General features: G+C 31.0%; 5 protein-coding genes across 13 annotated transcripts; 2 read left to right on the top strand and 3 right to left on the bottom strand.

The window, feature by feature from the left end:
* Positions 1-2: 2 nt before the first annotated feature.
* Positions 3-6,442, top strand: LOC105151218 (sideroflexin-2). 5 transcript variants are annotated; one of them, XM_011064795.2, is made up of 9 exons: positions 3-131; positions 3,217-3,406; positions 3,696-3,866; positions 4,106-4,304; positions 4,542-4,667; positions 4,888-4,954; positions 5,062-5,161; positions 5,291-5,338; positions 5,429-6,442. In XM_011064795.2, exons 2-9 carry the CDS (start codon positions 3,252-3,254, stop codon positions 5,541-5,543), a joined length of 981 nt encoding a protein of 326 aa, XP_011063097.1. In that variant the 5' UTR covers positions 3-131; positions 3,217-3,251; the 3' UTR covers positions 5,544-6,442. The 5 variants fall into 5 exon arrangements, with proteins under 5 accessions (XP_011063097.1, XP_011063096.1, XP_011063095.1 ...); XM_011064794.2 differs by lacking the exon at positions 3-131 and adding an exon at positions 284-868; XM_011064793.2 differs by lacking the exon at positions 3-131 and adding an exon at positions 285-677.
* A 155-nt stretch (positions 6,443-6,597) lies between these two features.
* Positions 6,598-11,153, bottom strand: LOC105151235 (sideroflexin-2). Its single transcript, XM_011064822.2, is given in 9 exon segments — positions 6,598-6,644; positions 6,647-6,695; positions 6,789-6,846; positions 6,954-7,261; positions 7,556-7,736; positions 7,831-7,888; positions 7,891-8,003; positions 8,239-8,300; positions 8,302-11,153. Coding segments are annotated over 9 exon segments (1,017 nt in total). The 5' UTR covers positions 8,443-11,153.
* Positions 11,154-15,804: 4,651 nt separating this feature from the next.
* On the top strand, positions 15,805-22,429 carry LOC105151215 (anaphase-promoting complex subunit CDC26). Of its 4 annotated transcripts, none has more exons than XM_087409420.1 (2): positions 15,805-16,121; positions 21,898-22,429. In XM_087409420.1, exon 2 carries the CDS (start codon positions 21,902-21,904, stop codon positions 22,121-22,123), a length of 222 nt encoding a protein of 73 aa, XP_087265546.1. In that variant the 5' UTR covers positions 15,805-16,121; positions 21,898-21,901; the 3' UTR covers positions 22,124-22,429. The 4 variants fall into 4 exon arrangements, with proteins under 4 accessions (XP_087265546.1, XP_011063090.1, XP_087265545.1 ...); XM_011064788.2 differs by lacking the exon at positions 15,805-16,121 and adding an exon at positions 20,683-20,890; XM_087409419.1 differs by lacking the exon at positions 15,805-16,121 and adding an exon at positions 21,084-21,224.
* Positions 16,290-21,013, bottom strand: Ing3 (inhibitor of growth family, member 3). Of its 2 annotated transcripts, none has more exons than XM_011064785.2 (6): positions 20,872-21,013; positions 19,938-20,009; positions 19,410-19,769; positions 18,750-19,173; positions 18,299-18,497; positions 16,290-18,156 (listed from the first exon to the last, which is right to left on the bottom strand). In XM_011064785.2, the coding sequence occupies exons 1-6, from the start codon at positions 20,897-20,899 to the stop codon at positions 18,040-18,042; spliced, it is 1,200 nt and encodes a 399-aa protein (XP_011063087.1). In that variant the 5' UTR covers positions 20,900-21,013; the 3' UTR covers positions 16,290-18,039. The 2 variants fall into 2 exon arrangements, with proteins under 2 accessions (XP_011063087.1, XP_011063088.1); XM_011064786.2 differs by lacking the exon at positions 20,872-21,013 and adding an exon at positions 20,618-20,753.
* On the bottom strand, positions 22,238-23,982 carry Tfb4 (transcription factor B4). The gene is made up of 6 exons (XM_011064790.2): positions 23,789-23,982; positions 23,187-23,683; positions 22,977-23,099; positions 22,763-22,898; positions 22,581-22,617; positions 22,238-22,494 (listed from the first exon to the last, which is right to left on the bottom strand). The coding sequence occupies exons 1-6, from the start codon at positions 23,796-23,798 to the stop codon at positions 22,419-22,421; spliced, it is 879 nt and encodes a 292-aa protein (XP_011063092.1). The 5' UTR covers positions 23,799-23,982; the 3' UTR covers positions 22,238-22,418.
* Between the last annotated feature and the right edge of the window lie 119 nt (positions 23,983-24,101).

Here is a 24,101-nt window from a genome sequence, read left to right as displayed (position 1 = left end):
TGCGCTTGCGCTTGCTGGAGGCGGCCTACCAGGTCCGTATCCTTCGTCAAAGGGCCCCTACGGAGCATTCATTTTCTGCAATTTTCTGGCTGATGAACAATGCTGCCAACCGATGTCAAATTTTCAGAGAGGTAAATTTGCGCAAATTAATACGCACGAAAATACGAGCGTATTTATATAAGTGCAACAATTTCATATCTGTAACTGTACTTTCCTATTCGTAAATCTTTGATTTTCTAGCCTTCGATTATTTATGTAATTATAATGACGGGCAATGATGTGAGATTAGACTGTATTGAAATTGTTACAATGTTGTAAGCGCTACGAACGTAGTCCGATACAACTTTTCCATTGAAGGGCGCGTTCGTCGGTATCAGTAGCGTAATAAGAGGTCTCGTACGATTATTGCACGCGGTATCGCTCATTTTTGGATTCGGCGTTCGCTGACGTTTGCTGGCGTTCGCCGCACATCTCGATTGCTCGATTCGGCACTTGCCGGCATTGAGGTAGAGTGGCCGAGAACGGCCGAGCGCAGTTCCAGAAGTAGCGTGTGTTTTCACGACAGGGTGAGTGACTAGGATTTATGCTTTGATAAGATGTTGCATAAGTTATTCAAGGTGACGCGAGTGCAGCGAGGGCAAATTCTTACCGGTCCAATTTGCGATCCTAGTAGCGGCGTAAGTCTCTTTCTCCATGCCTATGTTATTGACATTTAATGTAAAAAACGACCGGTTGATAAATTGTGGTTACCGGTGCATCCTACCGAAAAACTGGGTCGTCACTTCGACCGCAACTTTTCTGAGAGCGGAGAGTCGATGTATACTGTGACAAGTGCTGGAAGAGATAAATAAAGCGACACATGAGAGAAGTAATGATAATGCGGGAAGTGCGTATATGTTGATGCTTGTTAAGCTGTGTTCACACGTTTTCATTGATGGCTACAAGTAATTTAAGTAGTTAATTTACATTGAATAGATAATGAAATAATAAAAAATCCGGTTACAATTTGTATTGACATTTCAATAAAAAAAAGGATAATGAAGAAAAATGATAGAGAGGGGAGAGAGAGAGAGAGAGAGAGAGAGACGATCAGGAAAAATCTATAAAAATGTGTAAATTAAAACTTTTTAACAAGCTCCACTAGAAATGTTGGACTTTAAAAGCGATTTTTCAATTATGAATTTTAATAAATAAAATTAAATCTATAAAAAAATAAGTAAAATAATCTAATTTCTGTGATAGTAAAAATTCATTGTTAAAGCTTGTGCATTCATTAAAGATATATATGTATATATATATATATATATAATAAATATATATATATATATAAATTTTTATATAAAAATTTTTTTAAATCTGAAAAAATTTTTATATAAAAATTTGCACTAAAGATCAAATATGGTATAGTCATGAATAAAGATTGCGGACGAAGGGTGAACATTTTACATTGCCGACGAAGGATTATAATTATAATAAAAAAATTAATTTATCAATTGAACCAAATTAATTTGTTCAATTAAATTAAATTAATTAACGACAATAGAAATAATAAAAGCAAATTTTATTTAAGGGGATGTTGGAGCCGCCTGTATTATCGATAAAACTAACGTTTTTGACATTTTTGTTCCTGTCGAATTTCTTCGTAGTAGTTTTATAAAATAAAAATTTCTTTTTCACAATTAAAATGTATTTGCTAATGTACTTGTCGTTAAGCTGGAAAAAAAATACAGATTTTTTAATCCATTTTTATCTCAGTATGACGACCAACGCTAAAAGTAAAATAGATAAAGAAATCTGTAATTTTTTTATTTTTTCCAGAAGAAATTTTTATTCTGTGAAACTACTATGAAGAAATTCGACAGGAACAAAAACGTTAAAAACGCTAGTTTTATCGATAATACAGGAAGTTTCAGAATCCCTTTATTTACAATTTTTTGTAGTACGCTATGTTTTACTTGATAATTTTATTAATAAAAAAATGTGCTCTGGGGTTCTTTGAGTGTGATACGTACTTGCACAATTATGGTTTGCATTCAAATGATTAGCGGCGACACGTGAATGGCACAACACTGATAATACGCAATGACGCTTATTTATCAATTCCATCATGACGGTGCAAACGATTCAACATCATTCGGACTTTCGCGAAATTTCCTTTATATTATTTCTTGCATAATATATTTGCTTATTACGGATACGTAAATATTCGCGTAAACAGCTTCTATAGTTTTAGAGTTGACTACATCTGTAATGTGAATTGAAAAGAGTTATTAGAGAAATATTAAATTTAATTTTCTCCTAGCTATGAAAGAAAAGCGCTAAATTTTGATATAATATGTCAAAATAAAAAAGATGCTCTATTATAAAAAATTATTTTTTAAAAATTTATAAATTTTGTAATACATAGAAATATAAATTCGAAAAAATATAAGTGATAAATTTGTATTTTTTTTAGACCCAAAGCAAAACTAAATATTTTTAAGTAGTAATTAATTTTAAATAATATTTAATTTTAGAGTTAATAAGAGTTTGATGAAGAAGAATATAAAAGGAAACAAACTAGGAAATCTTATTTTGAATTGACTTAAAAATTATATTGAGTAGTAAAAGATTAATTTACATTATCTAATGATACAATTTGTTTTTCACTAAATTTGCTTTAAAGAAGGTTTACGTACAATGTATATAATAATAATAAATATTAGTCTTTATCTTTTGCTCTATAACTCATAATAGATGGCACTATATTTGTTATCTATTATGCTTATTCTACTTGTGAAAAAATATTACGTAATATTTCGATGACAAGAAGCGAAAATTGCTTTGTATAAATTAAAAATGCTTGACCACAGTGCACTATTTTCACGCGCATAGCTCGCGTACTGAAACTATAAATATATTCTCATTTTGTCGGACTTCTTGTAACATTATAAAAGGAAGCACAGCTTATATGCGAAACATACGATCTCATAGAACGTCCATCGTCCGGTGACCATTTGTATAACACTTGTAGTACGTATATCTTGTCTTAAAATATTATCTTTGGGACACTCTGTATATTCTTTATCGCGCGTATAAACCAAACGATTTTCAATTTATAAATAACAGTATGAAAATATATTGAAAGGAAAGATGTTAATTCTAATATATTTTAATTTACAAAATCAATTTTCTAAATTTATAATTCATTATTTTACCAATTATAATCTTGATTAGAGATCTGTGCTGGAGACATCTCTTAATTGGACATAATGACGAATGAAAGATTGGACATAGACAAACCCCTGTGGGATCAAAACACCTTCGTGGGAAGATGGAAATACTTTGCGTGGATGACCGACTTCCGCACCTGCGTCAAATCAGAATCAGAGCTGATAGCTGCTAAAACGTTGTGTGAGCAATACAGGTAATAGGAAATAATTATATGTCACGAAATTTATTTTTTATTTTAGTCGATTCGACGCGCACTGTTAGAAAATTTTCAGCATTTTTGATAATTAAATATTTCTGTGATATACTTATTTCTACCAATTCTTAAACCATCTAGAACTTTCAAGATAAATCCAACGTAAATTTTTCCATTGAATTAAAATTTATTATTGGGAATGAAAATGAGGCTATGAGTTCCTGCATTTGACGTAAGTATTGTATTCTCAATTAGTTGCTTGAAAAGCTTCGCACTTTGTACCTTACAGAATTGGCAAAGAGCCAACCAATACTACCACGGAGCAAATTATCTATGCGAAGAAATTGTACGAGTCTGCCTTTCATCCGGATACCGGCGAGCTGCAGAATGTCTTCGGTAGAATGTCCTTCCAGGTGCCAGGTGGAATGGCCATCACCGGCGCTATGCTTCAGTTCTATAGGTATTTTACAGTAATTTCGATTGATGGTTATTGAAAATTCTTTCATTTAATCATATTGATATTTTGAAAAAACCAAAACGTTTTTAACAGTCAAGAAAAATAAGTATTCGCTCTATTTAATTTTAATTTTAATAACACATGAGGTTTTTAATTGAATGCCCATGATTTTATTTAAAAAATTTATTACTTAGTCTAAATCAAGTTATTACTTCTTTTCTGACAATGTTAATTCGATCTAGGACGACTCAAGCAGTAGTTTTTTGGCAATGGGTCAACCAGTCCTTTAACGCGCTCGTCAATTATACCAACAGGAATGCTAACAGTCCTGTAACGACTACTCAACTAGGTGTAGCTTATGTTAGTGCGACCGTTGCAGCGATGATAACTGCGATAGGATGTAAATCATATTGGGAGAAGCGCGCTAGTCCTCTAATGGCTGTAAGTTTCGTGAGAGCAATTTAAAAATTACATAGAATATCCCAGATTTTACACCAATGATTAATGATTCTTTCCTTTTAATGAAATTTGAAGTAGTTGATTAACTTGTAAAATCGACCATATTGAAACTTTGATTTTTAGACTACCTATAAGTATATAATATAATTTAAAACAAAACGTGTCTGAGATTGCTAAAGATCTAGATTGCTGAATACAAGAAAAAAAAACATATTTCAGAGGTACGTTCCGTTTGCTGCAGTGGCAGCCGCTAATTGCGCTAATATTCCTCTAATGAGACAGAACGAAATTATAAACGGCGTGGATCTCATTGACGAGAACGGTAGAAAACTTACAAAATCGAAGGTATACATTATTTGTCGCTGGTCATTAAATTTTATATGTAAATTTTACACAAAAAACATATAGCAGATTAATTTATGCATGCATATAATTAATATTATATACATGCATATAATTAATTTGATTAAAACGTTTGCAAGACAAGATAATATTAAATTTCGAAATTCCAAATCTTATTAAATTTAACATATTGAAAATATTTAACGTTATTAAACAATTTTAGCTCGCAGCTGTGAAAGGCATTAGTCAAGTTGTCATTTCGAGAATCGTCATGTGCGCACCAGGCATGCGTATGTATCAATCAAACATCTCAATTTAAATTATTTATTAAAATTTTCTATAAATTTATTCGTTATATAATAATAAATTTAATTAATTAAAACGATAATTTCCACAGTTATCTTACCGCCCATAATGGAAAAATTGGAAAAATATGCGTGGATGCAAAGAATTAAACTACTGCATGCACCCATACAAATTATGATGTGCGGAATTTCGTGAGTACCACATTCTTTTTTTATCTTATTTTTGCTTATCATTTATCATTGTTATTAAATGATTATATCCTTACCATTTATCTTTGTCATTGAATAATTACTATGTGAAATTTGTATTGAACATCTTAGGTTGACGTTTATGGTGCCGACGGCGTGTGCGCTATTCTCACAAAATTGGTAAACAATTTTTTTGATACTTTACATATTCGAAAATTTTTTTTTCAATATTTTATTTTTAACATTTTATTTTATGCCACGTCCATTAAGCTCCATTAAGGCAACTACCTTACAACGCTGGGAGCCGAAAAACTATGAACTACTAATGAAGAACTGTGAAGGCAGTAAACTACCTACGTATTTATATTTCAACAAAGGATTATAATGTTATGAAAGGTTCTAGTTTTATGAAACTGATATAAAATAAGTGTTATTCCATCCTTTATAAATATCGTTGTTTTAAATGGCACAATGAGGTAAACTCTTCTGCTGGATCAGAGATGAATTCGAAACTGTAATATAATATATAACTCATTTAATTATAGTCAATTATTATAGCAGGAATATTTTATATTTGCTATTGAACATTTACGCACAGTTCTTTCTTATGATTTTAAAGTATTAAATTTTGATCGTCGCACCGATATTAATAATTAGTATTTAGTGAAATTTAAATTAGGATTTAGTCACAAAACGTAATATATCTACGATAAAATAAAATTCCATCAACGCACTGAAGTATTATAATGAGAGAGAAGTTGATAGCCCGCGCGATGCAATAGAAACATTAGTAAAGATGTAATAGTAAAAGCTATGGTGCACAAAAAAAACCTAAGCAGCAAAATATAAGCAGTGAACAATATTTTAAATTTGCTACTGCTTCTATTATTGCCTTATATTTTCTACTGTGATTAGTCGATTTGCTTTTTTTATGTGCCATGGCCTTTAAGAATAAAATAATCGACAATATAAATTGGTGCTTTATCGACGTATATAATTATAAATTGTAGCAATAATTTTATTTCAATAAGCGCTTAATTGTTCCTCTCAGGCGTCTTAATGTTATTTATAAGTTTCGTACGTTTTAAATATAACGTTACTTATGCACTAAAATATTAATGTTATTAATGTTATTAAATTTTTCGAGAAGCCTGTCGAAAGTAAAAATGCTGCCATATATAGTGATATGATAAAAAAAACTTTACTACATTATTTACTATATTATTGAAAAACATAGTAATATGATGACAGTGTTGTGTCAATAAATGTTATGTTATTCGATAATTGAATAGCTATTATTTTGTCTCTATAGCTTTAATCATTTAATAATTTGATATTTCGATAGTACAAAAACTTTATAGATCCCATGGAAAATCTAATAACATATATGTATATTTATTTATAAAATAGAACATAAATTTTATATTTATTTATATGGACTACAATCCCTTGTTATAGTAAACTTTATCCGGATATTTGCGCTGATGTTCTCTCGAAATATTTCGTACTCCTCCGGGTATACCTTTAATAATTCTCCTCATCGAACTTAATAAAAAAAGTTTGTTAATATACTATACGTTTCTGATTTAAAAAAATTAATTTTTTTATTATTCAAAGATATTCAGAATTAATTTAAATCCTTTTCCTGCGGGAAAATGGCGAGTGCCGAAGGGATCATGATTAACAAACTGAAAAAAAGAGAAAATATTTATTAAAATACTTAACGCGCCGAAAGTAATTAATCAATATTTTATTATATTGTGCGGATTTGCGCAACGTCATCTCTCAAAATTACCAGAGTGTGCATAAACCGATTTCGACGGGAAAAGTGATCCATGGATGAAGTTTGTAGAACCTATATGATTGCATTCGTTGCGTAATGACTGGAATCATCAGCATTCCGGGCGCAGCCATTATTATCCTTGTGAAGATGCATTCAGAAATACCCTTGACGACGGCTACTTGCGATTTCATGATGCACACTTCGTCACCGTTCTTGGCGAATATTGGAATACCCCGCACGATCTCTCGTTGCCTCAGGCAAACGAGGATGAGGAGATTTACCATATTGCCGACAGCAACCGCACAAAACGGAACGAATCTCTACGAGGAAGATAATTGACTTTTTTCATTTTTGGATTATAATTATACTTTTTGATATTTACAATAAAAATATTCAAATTCTCAACAAATGACAATTGTATGGAATATTCGATAGTCTTGAGGTCACGAATTATATTAAATTTTTGACGTTACAGTTTTATCAGTAGTAGTTATTTTGAATGTAGGACGATTCAAAATAGTTTATCAATTACGTCTTTTGAATGTCTGTATTTAAATGAAATTAGAAAAATCGGGAAAGGATGGAATAAAAAATCAGATTTAAAATGAATTAACTGTAAAGAGAGGTCCTCTGCCGGAAAATAGTTTCCTAAATCCCAAAGCAGCCGCGCAACTTGCTGCAGTGGCGAGTATAAACGCCTGCTGGATAACATCGATATTCTGCGGATCATCACTCATCGCGTTTCGATTGGTGTAATTAACAAACGCATTAACTAGTTGGCATGCTGAAGGCGGATCCGACCGAAATATAGTGGACGATAAAAATAGAAAATCAAATGAGAATTGATCGGAAATTTGTGAACGTGGGAGGCATTATTTATTATTTGTATAAAGTTAACTTGTAGAAGGTCAACATGGCAGTGGTGAGGGCGATAGAAGCGGGAAGGACATTCTTCCTATCACATGCATGAATTCGCCATTATCGGGATGAAAGGAGCTGTCCCTGAGCTTCTTTGCATAGATTATGTCTTCTCTCTGTAGATCCTCTGGTTCCTTTCTGGCCCTGATAAATAGAACGAAATAATATTGTGCGTTGACCTCACACATTAATAAATAAGAATAAATATAATAATATTGATATTAATAATAATATTAATTTTTTAAAAATTAATAGCTGTATTTTTTACATTTGGAATTTTTTAAATAATCTTTTATACAATAAATGATTTTCTCAAAATTGAAAATTTTACTAATTAAGTTGATAAAGAACCTAATTCAGAAAAAGAAGGAGAGAAAACTGTACAAATTTATAATCTTCGCAGAGTTTTTTTGCTTCGCATAATTTGTTCTTTGGAGTATCTTACGAGTATCGTGCGGCAGTCGGTGATGAAGGTGTAATGCATCCATCTTCCGAAGTACGTGTCCTGGTTCCAAAGTGGTTTATCGATATCAATCCTACTTTTATCGGCTTTATCTCCAAGATCACCATCCTTCTCTTTCATTATCAGCCCAACTAGTATCTCTCTTATTTGACAGCTCGAATTTATGATTAAATATACTAGTATAAGCAAAAATATATGTACGAAAATGATTACGATAAATGCGAAAAAGGTTTTGCTTAAATCAATTTTTCAGATGGATACACAGTTTTATAGTTTGACAGTTTTAATTATAATTAAGGATAAAAAAGGTGTGTAATAATTTGATATGATTCCCGGCTTTTTTTGTCTCATAGAGCTTATTTATTTTATTTGACATAAATGACACTTTGTCACAATAGTATTTGACAGTACATCATGAACTTGTAATCAAATCTCTTGACATAAATAGATAAAGTATATATTATATGTTTTCTACATTGCATGTCGATATTGCGTGTGATAGAAAGAAAAAAAAGCAGACTGCTAGTTTTGTTCTTTTACTATTCGTTGTTTTGACATTTGTATGCGTTTTTAAGACACACACTAATATATAAAAAGTACCCCTGAATATCTTGAAAAATATGTTCCATAAAAAATGTTTCAAACAAAAGGATAGAATTACGCATTTTATTATACATATAAACACTACTTTTATCATAAAAATTTTATTATAAAAGTTTTATACGGTAAAATACTCGTCAATTTTTAAGAAACATTGACAAAATAGAATAGTTTTACTTAGAAGAAACATTCCCAGTGTAAATCTCATAATAATGCCAAACTCATATAGATTTGCTATATTTGAATAATCAACTCATACATCGAAAGTTTTCAGAAATATCTTAGAAATATTTCAACTGAAAAGTAAAACATTTCATAAAAATTACAAAATATGTTTGCAACATTTCTGAAACAGCTCTGAAATAAAATGTCCGTGATTCTTGCACATGAAATCTTGTTGTTGTCATAGAAGGAATTTGCAATCTTTTTGAAATATTACCAAAGAGATTTTAGCCATTTCTAGTACTATAAAAATTTAAATATATATTAGATTGATACTTAAATAATATTTAAATTTATTATATCGACATAATCAATTTGTTTAATCCTTAAATACCACACAGGGTTAATTGGATCCCAGCGTGAAAAAATGTATATTATTCCTAGAGTTTTCAATATTTTGCTTTGAAAATTTGTTAGGATTCAAAGAGAGTTTCTAAAAAAAGATGTAAGTATTGTGAAATTTTACTATAAATATACTAAAAAAAATTAATTAAAATTTAAGAAGCATACTCTTTTTAAACAAATAAGCTATATATTTTTTTTAATTTTTAATATTTTTCGTTAAAAATTTAGGATTGTACTATTAAAATAGTATTTTTTAGATAAAGCTAAGTCCGACACTGGATATTCTAAAAAAGGTGACATGAAGACAAATTATTAGGGATGCACCGGGATATCCGGAAAGTATCCGGTATCCGATATTATCTGGCACTGTTTTACCATCTGAACGGATAGCCGGATATCATTAGTATCTGGGAATATATCCGGTTGTATTTGATATCATTAAATTGTTGATTTTTTCTTTCTTATACACACAAATGTTTTAGAAACAAGTATGCATATTTATGTAATAGCAAAATTACAATCTTTTTCTCTAAAGGATTTTTTTTTAAGCCACTTTCTCCGAATTCGGGTATCCAGAAAATGTCCAACTCGATATCCAACTCGAAGAAATCGCCTTCTCGGATATCCGAGCGGATACTGGATATCCGATGTTACATTCTGTCCGGATATTCGACATCCGGTAATTTTACGATCCGGGGCATCTCTACGAATTATACTCCATCTAATTATTCGTGAAAAAATTATAATTACAACGTTAAGAAAATTTTATAGCGTGCACAGTAACATTTACAATTAAAAATGAAGAAATTTACACAAAAACGTGAATAAAAAATCACTTCGATTTTCACTTTGCACAACGTAAATGACACACTGGGGTGTTCACTTCGAAATGCGTCGTTCCTGTTCAGTTGCTATACAGAGACCGACTTGCCGCGAACTTTTCGACTGGTAGTTGAGAATCTAAACTAATTAAATGAAGCCAGAAGTTCGATTTATAGCGGGATTATAAAATATATATGATTGAAAAAGCCTTGGGGTCTTTTGGATCCCAGTGAGAAATAATGGATAATGGAATCGACATCGAATCGATGTCGAAATCATCAAATCGATGTCGATTCGACATAGAGTTTATTATCATTTCTTACTGTGGTGGCATTTAAGGATTAAGTATCAATTAAATATCATTTTTGAAGTACTTAAAATTTATTAAGAGTTTTGTGATCTATTTACAGATTACACAAATGACAAAAATCTCAATATTTTAATATAAATACATAATGTATTCAAGATTATTTATGTATAGAATTGCAATGCGATGCATAAACTAGTTGCAGCCCAGTAAATAAACAAATTTATTGATTTATTGATAGAATAATTTATTTATTTGTTTTATACCCAGTAAACACAATGTATATGTAACGTATATGTAATATGCAATGTCAGCTCAACAAGATAATTGTAATAACATAGTGTGATAATATTGCATGTTACATGGGTATCTTTGTAACATCAGTGAATCGCAATGAAACTTTGTGTAAGTTACTTTGAATATTTAAAGAATTTATTTAGATTTTTATCATTTTTTAAATTTTAATTTTTAACAATAAAATAATAACAAATAAAATAAATTAACGACAAAAATGTGTTATTAAATAAATCTTATTCGCACAACTTTCATATATATATATATATATATATATATATATATATATATATATATATATATATATATATATATATAGTTTATTTGAAGTAATGTGTTTAAAATAAGTAAGTGTTTAAAGTAAATATTAAACACATTTCCAAATTTAATTTTCTTTGCAGAGACTGTACTGTGTAATCCTGTGTATATCCTTAAGAACACATAATAAAATGGCATTCGGCTAAATTGAACAAAAATAATTTATTGAAACAATCCTATGTTTTTGCAAAGTTTAATTTACTTATATTTATAGATGAAAGAAAGATAAATTTAAATTATATATATATATATATATATATATATATATATATATTGTATATATATATATAAACGCGGACGAATATGTGATTGTTATAAGTATAGGGTAATTGCATGACTTTCAAATCTTCGAAGAGATTTTTACCTTAGATTTGTCAATAAATTCGCCAATTTTCGGAAAACATTGATGCGAAGCAAACTTCTAGGACTTTTCAAAGTACGAATTGTAAGTTTGTCAATGTTAGTTTGTCAAAAATATGTTAATATTATAGTTGGCCACATGATACATCGGATCATTAGGTCTTCAAAATAATACTTAATTAATAATGTCAACAAGAAGAATTGGAATAAAGACAGAAAATAAAGATAATAATTATTTATTAGGTGTTGGAATTAATTCGTAGCGTTTTACAAGTGATGGGAAGTACTTTCATTAATGTATTTTTTAATGCTCATGTGAAATAAATAACATTCTTTCATTAAAAAAAAAAACGCTACGAATTAATTCCAACACCTAATATAATCCACATTTTATCAGTTTATTCTTTCAAGCTTACGTTAACGATGTTAACAATAGACTGAGCATGTGAATTTATTGGTCGCGTTCGGCAGACTCAATTGTTACGGATCCGTGAACACTCGCTGCTATTAGATGATCTAGAAGAATACCAATAGCAGTGCTCATGGATCCATTCCGCAACAGTTAAATCTGCTGAACGCGACCAATAAATTCACATGCTCAGTCTATTGTTAACATCGTTAACGTAAGCTCTAGCTTAAAAGAATAAACTGATAAAATGTGGATTATAAATAATTATTATCTTTATTTTCTGTCTTTATTCCAATACTTCTTGTTGACATTATTAATTAAGTATTATTTTGAAGACCTAATGATCCGATGTATCATGTGGCCAACTATAATATTAACATATTTTTTTATAACTACAGTGATTATGTTGACATTGAATAACGATGAAGTAAATGAGGTAAAATGGAATATGACTACCATATGGATACCATTGTAAAAAATATTGAAATATCCGGTGAGTGAATCTAAAATTGCTTTTATGAAAAGAAAATTTGACACATATTTTCTCGTGTTCATCGAACTTATGATATGCAAAAAAATAAAAATTAGATTATATTAAAGATGAGATTATTTTAAATTGTTATAAATATTACAATGATGATAAATCATTGAAGCAGATGTATGACTTATCTATGTAAATACTTTATCTTTAAATTGTGTTCACTAATTATATATCACATAAAAGACAATTATACTAAGCTCTGTATTCAAATTTCTTATCTATTTCAGAGATGACGTAAATATAAAACATGAACCAAAGTATCACTGTTATACAAATTATAAATATAAAAAATACATTTTCCAAAGAGTTTTAAATATTGCATAACCCTTGTCGGAAAGATTATCTTTAATTTTTGAAAAGTGACGCAAAGTAGATTATATCTTTTAGAAGTATCCGAAATTGTTGCTAATATTAAAGGTCAGTGTCACTATTAAAAGCTCCTCGACAACTTGAAATAATATAAACGTACAGACGATAATAAAATATTATGACAATTATGCTTGTATTTTATTTTAATTAATTATAACTTTTTATTACTTTGGCAAAATATAATTAAAAATATAATAAATTATATTAAATTACAATTTAATAAAATTTTCAGAAGTTTTAATGAAATTGAATGACATGATTTCGAAAGAATTTCGAAAGAGTTTTATAAATCAGTAAGTAAATTTCAAGATTTTCAAATTGATGCTTTCTTAAACGAGAAAAAATTTTAATCTTTTTGACTGAGAAACTTATTGCAGATTTAAGATGAGACAGATGTGAATTGTATTATGTACCAACATCACTGTTGATTAATAGAATTAAGTACGATCATTTATTTTGATAGTGATATTTTGTTCTCAATAAGTTCGTCATATAGTATATTATTTTGTTACATTTTCTCACAATTCATTTTGTTCAACAATTTTCTTTGACAGAAATCCGATTTAATACTGATAATTACTTAACAAGGAAGACTCCAATTTAAAGCTGTGTTCTGTTATTCACTGCAGGTATTGAAAATCTGTAGTATATAATGTGAACTGTAGATGTTTGTAGTACTCGTAGTGAATAATGCACAACAGCTTAAGTTATAAAAATCAGTTCTCTATTCCTTTAACACTATAATCGCGTGTGTTTGCTTCAGTCAAATTTAATTTTCTGCGAAACGTGTACGTGCATCAATTTAGAGAAACCATTACAAAATCTGAAATCATTAATCGGATCAGATAGCTGTTCATTTCTCGATATTACTAAAATGTTTCAGTACATACATAGTCATATCACGCCATTTTAGCACCAGAATACCGATCAAGTAATATTTTTTTATATAGGATGAAAACGTAAAAAGTGAAAAAATGTTTTATCAACTTCAATCATATAATTTTCAATTTTATTTTCATTTTTCACATTTCCACTCTAGGAAAAAGTTACAAAGTTATTCTAGAATGAAAATGACAAAATTATGTCCTTCCTAAAAATATTTAAAAAAATTATTTTAAAAAAATATCTATTTAAAAGATAAATAAAAATATTAAAAGAAAGGACAAAATTCTTTTTGCACAAAGATGTCTTATATGTCTATAGCGGATCTGATCTTACCTTTCAGTATATTATTTAATCTTCCAGTATTTCAAAGTCGGCAGATATTCTTTCAGATTTTGAAATGATTTCGAGAAATAATTGTGGCAATCAGCATTTTACATTAGTATTCCAAGGTAAATAAATAAAAACGCGAAAAATCACATACGTTCTAAAACTTTTATCGGAAATTTTGCAATTTCTGGAAAATATTGTAGTGGAAAGTATTATGCCTGTTTTTCCAAGATTCTTTCGTACAATTGAATAATCGATAACAAGCATTTATCTCACAGTTTACTATATTTATTAATTTACTATATTTAATCTGTTTATATTGACTTTTATTATCAAACTATTGTAATTTTATAGTTATAAAATTTCGAAATTTTTTAGAAATTATTTAAAATTTCTAGTTACACTATTTTTGTTTATTAATTTCATGTTTTTCAAAGAAAGAGAGAGAAACAGAGAGAGAGAGAAAAATGTATCCTGAATGTAATAAAAATATAAATACTAACGCAAAAGCAGATACACGATCATTCGTTGCAAAGTTCTTATCCGCGGTGAAACAATAAATTATTTTGAGAAGTATTGAGAAGTATATACGAAATATTTATTCTCCAAGTTTCTCAAAAAATTACTAATCGCGATAATAAATCAGTTACGCGTTTGGTGACTACTATTAATGATGCTTATGGCATTAATTTAAGTTTCTCGATAACTGAAACAATAAATACTGACTGATTTTGAAATGGATTCAGATTTCCTTCTTCAGATTTTCTTTATGATATTTTTATACGTTATCGTACTTGTGCTTTGTATGACTCTTTTTATAAAAATATTAATTCATACTGTAAGAATCTTTTTCTAAGAGATAAATATCTGACAATATTCGAAGAACAAATTGGAAAATTTTGATTGTAAGTAAATCTTGACTTAAGATTTTAATTAATGCGTAAAATAAAACTTCGAATGTTCATTAATATCTATAAGTAATACTTTTATTGACAGTTAATCGAATTATTTCATAGTTTAAAGCAATAATCAAGCAACTAATAACAAAATAATAATAAAAATGACAAAATTAAGACATCGTTATTATTTTCTTGTTCGTACTCAATCTTTTAACGCATCATTGGTTTTGGTACGGATTTGACAGAGTAAAGGTATCCTTTATCAATCGATTTAAGTGATCACACGATTAAGCTTATACCTCAATTTATATTCAAAAGAAGTGATGGAAATATTCGAAAAGGCTCGAAAAATTTTCAAGCGATTGGTAAGTTAATTTTAAATTCATATCTTCGTGCATGAAATGAAGTTCGGAGCGTTCATTGACCGTATCTAATAAGTTCGTAATGAATGATAAAAAAGGATTAAAGATAAAATAGATTCGGAATGCGTTTGAAAACATAAAAAGAGCGGCTATAAAAAAATGCGATTGACTTTACTTAGCATTTATCTTTATGTGTTTCATTTTATTTGTTAACTATTAGATTTTTTTTCAAAAAGCGATACTTCCGGAATTTACTCGGATAAAATTGCTTAAAACAGCCGTGCCATTTTCTACAAAAATATGTATGTACAAAAATTCAAATCTCATGTTCTAACTGAAAACGTAAATATAAACATGCGAATAGAAATAAGGATATAAATCACTTTGAACGTCGAGCAGCTCTTATCGTTCGTCAGTCTCGAGAAAGTATTGACATGGAGAAATACGTGTAAAATTCGGAATCCTTCGAAATTTGTACAATCTAGTTGCCGAGATCACGATAATAAATTGCGCGTACGGTGTGCTGTGGTTTACTTAATAAATTTTTCAGTGACTTAAAGCGACAAACGCACCACAGCGAAATGGAATGCAAAATATGTATAACGTGGATTTTGCTATTTATAATAATACTATTGCTGCTATGCAATATCTTTATGTGGTTCCAATATTTTTTTTCTGGTTTGAGATTATCTAAATCTGTCTTCAAGGACGCAAATGATGAAAACTAGGAAAGATTTTTGTAAGTGAAATCTTCTAAGAACTATTTTCGTGCGAAATGGAGTGTGCGTTAAATTGCATCCAATAATTTTGCAATGGAAAAAGAGAGATTAAAATAAGATAAATTCGAATTGTAGACTGATAAATGGCGATTAATCGACGAAAATGTTTATATTGGTAACGACATTCATCTCTGTTACATGGTTCACTTTATTTATATATCAATTAATTCGTTACAATTCTGCTTTTAAACTCTCGGTGCCCTTAGAATTTATTTAGAGTTGCATTCCAATCGGCACTCATAACGCTCGCGTATTACTTATTCTTGTTTAACATTTGATAAACAATAAGGATGAAATGGTTCCAAGAACATGGCGAGCATCAAGTAAAAGCTTAGAGCAATTGCGTGTGCGAGAATTTGTATTTTACAATTCGATATCTCGAACGAGAAATAAAAATATAAACGTATAGATGACACAAAAGTCGATATTCATAATAGGTTCTTATTTTAAAAAGAGCATCTTAAATAATGTCTTAAGATGCTAATAAGCTCTATGATTGATTTATAACATCTTAAAACTATATTTAAGTGATCTTAATTATAAGAACTGATTATATAAATATCAGACAATCATTTCAAAATGTCACGAAGCTTCGGCAGGATATCCATTAATTCCGAGAATATATTGGCGCAAGATAGGATTAATATCCATAAAGATTTTTCACAATCGAGTCGTCGATATAAGAATAATATATTACATTATGTAGTATCTATTAATAGTACAAAGTCGTTTGCGATAATGAAATGGAATTAAAAATAAAATATGTTATGGAAATATCTGTTATTATTTCCATAATATTATTTATATTCATTATATTCATTTTGCTGTTTTGCTGATTTTTCTTCCGTTTGTTAAAATTTTAAGAAAGAATTATTGTGTATACATAAGGGAAGATTACTAGGATAGTCTTCAAAATTAATATAATACGTAACTATAAAGTTTTCCGAGGAATTTTCTGGAAAATTCATAAACAATCATAAATGTAAATCTCGAATTAATATTTTTATGCAAGAAATAAAATTCAAAATATATATTATGAACTACATTTCGTGATTTTATAGCATTGAAAGTTGAAATAAATTCGAACGGTGCTAATGGTTAATTAATGGTGAAAAGAAATATAATCATTCGTTTTGGCAATATTCACCTTGCATAGATATTTTATTTACACATCAATTCGCTACAATTCTCCTTTCGAAATTAGTAGTTCGTTTATAAAGTGGCTTCCAAATAGTTGCTATTCTCAAACAAATCCAAAATTCATTCATTGTTTTCCTTCATCAAAAAAGTAAATTTATTATTTTCAATATTAAATACTAAAGGTTTAACTTTTACGTAAAATTAAATTTCTACTAAACTAAAGACTCATCTAAAATTACTTTTAAAAAATGGAGTTTATTTATTTACAATCTAATTTGTCGAAAAATTCTTCATTAAAGAGCCAATACCTAACTCATAAGTTTTTGAGGAGAAGCAGTTAATTTAAAACTCATCGAAGAATACATTATAATGATTCTTATATTTTCCGAATTAATCTTGTATTCACCTTGCCTTTTATTGCTCGGAGATAACGGCAGTATGCGAAACACATTGAGATGTTTACAAAAGCTTTCAATTCGATATACTATTAAATGTTCGAGATTTTAATAGAATAACATTGTCATTTTTATACTCGGTCAATTACGAAAAGAGAAGACCGAAGATCAAAATGATGACGCGGACTCGAAACAGCACATTAAAAAAGTTATACAAAATCAGAGCTAAAAACAGCTTCCTAACTAAGTTGGTACTTGACGGACAGTATCTAAGAGGTAGTAGCAGCGATGCTTTCTTAATGTGGTCAACATGGTTCCTTAGCTTCTTCTTTTTCTCACCTAATCAGTTCTTCCGTCCGCCACGTCTTTTCATTGAGGACGTACACTGAGGGCAATACCACTTCCCTTTTGGTGGTGCAGTGATCCCCACGCATGGATAATGAAACCATTCAAAGGGGCACTAAAAAGCAATCATAAATCTATTCACTTATATATGTGTGTGTGTGTGTGTGTGTGTGTGTGTGTGTGTGTGTGTGTGTGTGTGTGTGTGTATATATGTATACATATATACATATATACTTTGAACATGTCGACGGTCTTACGTCTGAATTGTCACAAGCAACCATATCGCCGTATGAAACTTGATTGCATATGCAATAGCGTGGTTCGTTCGGATCGTATGTCCAATCTGGATTGTCTGGATCCACTACTTGCGTGGTTGTGGTAACCACTGGTGGAGACACAGGCTGTTGCACTGTAGATGCAATCACGCTCGAACTCGGCACAGTAGCTGTCACTTTCCTAGAATTCGTAATAGCCAAATTCAATCGCTGAGACACTACCGTATTCAAATGTGTTGTTTGAACAATTACTGTACAAGAAATTTTTCCATAAAATAAAATACAAAATTGTAAAGAATCCCTAATATAACAAAGACTACTCTCTTAACCCAAATTATTGGAACTTAAAGAGAATTTATAAATAAGGGGTAATTCAATTATTTTAAGTAAATTTAATTACCGTTTGTTTCTTCATTATACATTTTCTACATACTTTTTATGCTTCTTTGTAGTCTCTTGGATAGCGGCAATGGCGGTTTGCGCCGCGCCGGCCAATTCCCTGCTGAATTCCGCAGCATGTACGCCACCAGTGTTAATAGCCTCGTAGCTTGCCTTTAAACTAGCCGAGCGTCTACCTTGCTGCATTGACTGTGTGGCCGCGATCGCCTGTGACGCTGCTGCCGCAATAGCATTACCACCGGCGCCGATGTGGCCGAGATTATAACATACTGATCCCACGGAATTAGCAATCGTTGCCGGCGCCGGCGTGACACTATTCGTTGCGATAATAGGCGCGGAATTCGCTGATGCTGGCCGTGACTCCGGTAGACTTGTCGTTGTTGGCAACTTCTCAATCACCAGCCTCTTTTCGACTGACGTGGAAGATGCATTGGAGTCCCGTCGCTTCTCCGATCGAGCTGAAATTTGCGTAAAATTTGGAGATTACGTCTAAAGATTGTTATGTATTATAATTTTATTCCATTTACAAATTTATAATTTATAATTGGTGACTTTTACAGATTATCCGAAAGTATCTCCTAGTAATGTCGACGTTTTTGAGAATTTATACTAACACATTTTTCATTTTTATATATATATTGAAAGCCATTTGAATTGAATATGAAGTTACATTATGTAAAAATGCTACACTTACAATGGCTATGATTATCTCGCGTTCTGCTCGGCGTGAAACTGTAACGATTTTCTTTTTGGCTGCTATTTGTAGGTGGCTGATCCAACTCTAGGGATCTTTTTTCCAAGATTTCGGTGATACCTTTATTGTCTGCCTCAAGTTCCATCTTGAACTTGTGTAGCTCCTGATCGAGCCTCCTCAGGTACCTGTCTACCAAGTCATACATCTGATTGGCTAAGTGCACCTTCTCATCTGCATCTTCTAAAGTCTTATAATACTCTTTTCTGATAGCTTCGTACTCTGCTTCCTTTTCGCTGGGTTTCATCTTCTTGGCATTGGAAAAAAACGTCTTTACTTTCTTTTCCAGGCTATCCATGGAATCTGAAGGTAGTTGATGTTAGTTTTACCGCGTAAAGGAGGCACGTCCGTGTCTCGCGCCATAGCTTAGCGCCGAAACACTACCAGTGTCTCCAGATAATTTAGTTCTTTTTATCACTGTTATTATTTCATCACTATATTTTTATCTCTGTTACATCAAATAATACATACTTTGTACACCTAAATCCATCTCCCTCATCTCTGTAAATCGGTCCCGTAGCTCTTGTGGAAGATGCTCGATCACTGAAACCATAAGACAGACATTAGACAAAAAGATAATTAGAGTTTTATATTTTATACAAAGTAATTATTCTTGAACTATTTATTCTTGCAAATTTACTTATACTTTGTTCTTAATAATCTCCATAGTTAATAGATGTCTTTTCATTTAATGTCACAAGTTGACACAAATGTTTTTTCTTTCTTGACATGCCTTGAGCAACAAAAACAGAATGACATTTGTATCGACCTACGTCATAGAAAATATTCAATATAATGTAAGCAACAAGTCCTTCAATTGCTACATTATCTTACATTAAACAATTTTATTTACTTCATTCGTTTATAGTAACGTCAAGTTCAACAAAATTAATTTTTTTTTGACAATATTCTATGATATATACTATTTATCCTAGTGTATTGAACAAAAAAATTGTAACTATGTAAATAGGAATTGTACTTTAGAGGAGAAAGATTTTTTATGAAATTTTAATTATGTACAATGAAATTCAATGTTGACAAATGGATTGCAGATTTAAATAATAATTTATTAATGATAATTTATTATTTTCTTTTTTATCTTGATAATAGTAACAATCGTTTCGTCGTATCGACGAAACATCGCGCCTAACCTTTTGACGCGAGGTCGCATTGTCAAGCGAACGCGCCTTCCCCGTCGCATTTTACAGCGATCAGGTCCAGGTCGCGATCGACGCGCAAAAGGAGGTGCGGATTGCGGTCCGCGGAACGTAAACAAAAATGGCTGCATTTCTCGCGGAACAAATCGGTCCGCGAGATTCTAGGTGATTTTAGGTTTTAGGTTAGCCGCGCGCCATGCGAAGAGGTTAGGATTCTAGGAGCGAGCCGTGCCATTTCTCCTACGCACTTTCGACGTAATCTTCGAGGTAAAGCATCTTCCCGCGCCGTCGGTTGCCTGCGATTGATATACTTGACTAGTAGCCGCCGCACGTCGCCGGGTAGTCGCAAAATTCCGCGGGAGTTTGCAGGAAAACGCGCTGCCCGATCGAAAGCGTGCCCGCGCGTGTCCAGTCCCTCCGCAATTCGCATTCGTATTTGTTCGTATTTTCGGGCGCTTTCAGCTTTCAAGTCTTAGCACGCCTTCAGACTTGACTTTCGGTCTGAAACGTTCGGTCGGGATTTTCAAGGGAATGCGATCGCCGCTACGATCTACGACGGGCTTTGCTAGGGCGACAACGAGGCCCGTGCGAAGCAGCCTTGGTTTGGGATTATTTGCCATATTTGTCGTATACCCGGTATACCTTAGCATATTACGCGAAGGATATCAGGGACGTATCGAGAAGCTTGGTGCCCGGATCAATTATCATCGTAGATATTATCACTCTTTCGCCTCATTCTTCATTAAATTTAGTCGATTATGAGAAATCAACCGGAATGCGTATTTAATTTTGGAGCGCTTGCGATTTCAGCGAAATTTAAAGGCTTAAAGTTTAATCTACGATGCACTGTGCACTTTTTTGTTTCTTGCTTTTTATCACTTTTTAGACATCTCTTGCCTTTTTACTTTTTATTATGTTTCTTGATTTTCTGTTGTCCGAAATAAAAGTTACAAATTTTGAAAGAGTAAAAAAAAAACACAACTGTCCATAAAACAATCTCAAAAAGAGAGAGATAAAAGAAAAAATAGAAAACAAAGAATACATTGTAGATTAGATTTATATATTGAAAAAGAAAGTTAGAAAACAAGATTTTTCTTTTTGTCCTATGCGATTATTCTTATTCTTCTCTCACATTTATATTTTACTCATTCTTGATTTTTCGGAGAATATAAGCGCGTTTCAGAAGTCGCACATATATTTGCGAATCATTTTTTATTAAATTCTGACAAGATTCCTTATACATAAAAAAAACAATGTAATGCTATTTTTTTCAGTGAAATGATACGACGAAGTCCAACTCGGATAGAAATGCGTTTGGATGACCTGCAAGTGTACGAGGAAATAAGGAAAGCACACGAGTCTAAGAAAGATCCTGAAAGAAAAGCGTCCTCGTCCATGAATCCACCCTCATGGGGAGGCAAGATTCCTCAGAGCGAGATTCAGGAACGCATTGGTTACGTGCCGCAACATCCATCCGCGCATAATCGAGCCACAACATAGCAGTCGATTCAAGACTTGGGATACGAATTACAGAATGAATAAGCAACAGTCAAATTATGCATTCCAACATAATTTTGATTTTAAATAGTTGGATACATCTATACACAGATACGGTTTAAACATGTTCGAAAATGATTTATTAAAACAGATATAATTTTTTAAAAATGAACTTGTTCAATTTTATGCAATTAATTACACTGATTGTGATAAAAAAAATTATAATCCTAAAAGCAGTTTTTACAACATGACGTTAGTTTTATTTACAAAATGTAATTGCTATGTGTGAAATATACAATTAATGGACAATGTCTACGTTTTTTTTCTTCTTCTTCATCTTTATTGGCATAGGTCCTGGCATCTTGAATACCGTGCTTAAAAAATTTACAATAAGTTCATAATTATCATTTATGATATATTATTTTAATATAATTAAAAAATATCAGTTAAAGAAACTTACTGGCAAGTAGTACATATTGGACTGAACTTACAGAAGACTAAAAAGAAAACGATAATATCTTTTAAATATGGATAAATTTAATAATGTTTAATATTATGTTTATTTATATATTGTTTTTTACATTGTTTCACATTACAATTACAATATTCTTAAATTATTGATCAGATATAATTCATACTTACTTGATAAACATATGGAACAAACGTATCCAATATCAATAAGTTCCTGATGACAAAAACACGCTGCCCTATAATCCACCTTTACTGGCGGAGGAAGAACCAATTTTGACCTAACACTAGGATCTGGCAGGAAAACCCACTAAATTAAAAAAAAAATGAATCATAGTATGCATAATAATTGCATTTGTGTTAATAAAATTAAGCATGCACAATTCACCAATAAATACTGCAGCAATCCAGCAAGCTGTGGCACCTTCAGGTAATTACCGCCAGTAATATCGCAGCCCTGTTGCAAGAGTGTCAGCTCTTGATCCAAGCTGCATACATCCAAAATGACATTCTGAAAGTAGCCAAGCGGATGTTTTTATGTTATGAATTATCTGTTATTCTGTTATTGTAATACAAAAATTCAAGAGAGAAACAAAACCATTCTCTGCGCAGTGAAGAATATGTTCATGTAATTCATGTACTGTGTGGCCGAGTCATTACTGGCAGTAATCACCAGCATCCTAGGATGCAACTTTTGGCCAGCGACCTTTTCTCGCTCCAACCGAGCAATATAGCACAATGCCATACTGAGTGCACCAGAAATAAGACTCTCCATATTCAATGGAACATCCATGGAGATTTCATTAATTACTTGCTGCAATTGCTGACGCACCGTACGTTCTACCATGGTAAATTTTTCGTACTGTCCATCCATCTGTCTTATTTCTATTGCGTTTTCACAAGGATAGAGAAATCTAGCACCATGGCCATGGCACGACATTATCGCCAGTTCATTATTGGACGATTGCATAAGGTGAGCATTGGCAAAAACAATTGTAGAGTCTAAACACTGTGACAGTATCTTGGTTTCTTGCTTCACTATACGTTGCATCGGATTCACATCCAGAACGATCACCAACAAACTCGTCTCTATTTCTGAAGGATAACATGTATAAGTAAATGAATAAACAAAGATCGGACAAATAAATTCTAATTTAATTCTGCAAGATAACGTATTGCAACATAAAAACATTAACATACCACTCGACATTTTGTTAGAATTCTCTTTTTTTTAAATAATTTTCTTTCTTTAAATTAGAAATTTCTTTCTATTTTTTAATTATAATATATTTTTGTAAACTTTTTGTTGTTTTTTAAAATTTATGTGGAATTAGAAGTTAGTAATAAACAAATATCAAACTCATACACAACTGCCATGCACAGACCATAACGCCACTGATGCCAATAGTTAAATGATCACGTTAAAGGCTTAAACACAATAGACACAGGCAATAGGCACAGGCAACAGCGAATAACGTACCATCCAATCAGAACTCTGGAATATAATATCGAA

The sequence above is a fragment of the Acromyrmex echinatior genome, chromosome 9 (assembly GCF_024713525.1).
Source record: "Acromyrmex echinatior isolate Ae372 chromosome 9, ASM2471352v2, whole genome shotgun sequence".
Lineage (NCBI taxonomy): Eukaryota > Metazoa > Arthropoda > Insecta > Hymenoptera > Formicidae > Acromyrmex > Acromyrmex echinatior.
Note: the sequence above shows the minus strand (reverse complement) of the source record. Positions and strands in the feature narration are given on the sequence as shown.

Bases quoted from the DNA above. Each gene is read 5' to 3' on its own strand.
- LOC105151218 (XM_011064795.2), top strand. From the start codon at position 3,252: ATGACGAATGAAAGATTGGACATAGACAAACCCCTGTGGGATCAAAAC. The intron at 4,955-5,061 runs GTATGTATCAAT...TAATTTCCACAG, and splicing joins CATGTGCGCACCAGGCATGC to TTATCTTACCGCCCATAATG. The intron at 5,162-5,290 runs GTGAGTACCACA...TGAACATCTTAG, and splicing joins ATTATGATGTGCGGAATTTC to GTTGACGTTTATGGTGCCGA.
- Ing3 (XM_011064785.2), bottom strand. From the start codon at position 20,899: ATGCTTTACCTCGAAGATTACGTCGAAA. The intron at 20,010-20,871 runs GTGCGTAGGAGA...TTATGGTTTCAG, and splicing joins CCTCGAAGATTACGTCGAAA to TGATCGAGCATCTTCCACAA. The intron at 18,498-18,749 runs GTATGTAGAAAA...TACGAATTCTAG, and splicing joins ACTACAAAGAAGCATAAAAA to GAAAGTGACAGCTACTGTGC.
- LOC105151215 (XM_087409420.1), top strand. From the start codon at position 21,902: ATGATACGACGAAGTCCAACTCGGATAGAAATGCGTTTGGATGACCTG.
- Tfb4 (XM_011064790.2), bottom strand. The intron at 22,899-22,976 runs GTGAATTGTGCA...TTTTTAATTTAG, and splicing joins GATTGCTGCAGTATTTATTG to TGGGTTTTCCTGCCAGATCC. The intron at 22,618-22,762 runs GTAAGTATGAAT...TTTTCTTTTTAG, and splicing joins TTGTTCCATATGTTTATCAA to TCTTCTGTAAGTTCAGTCCA.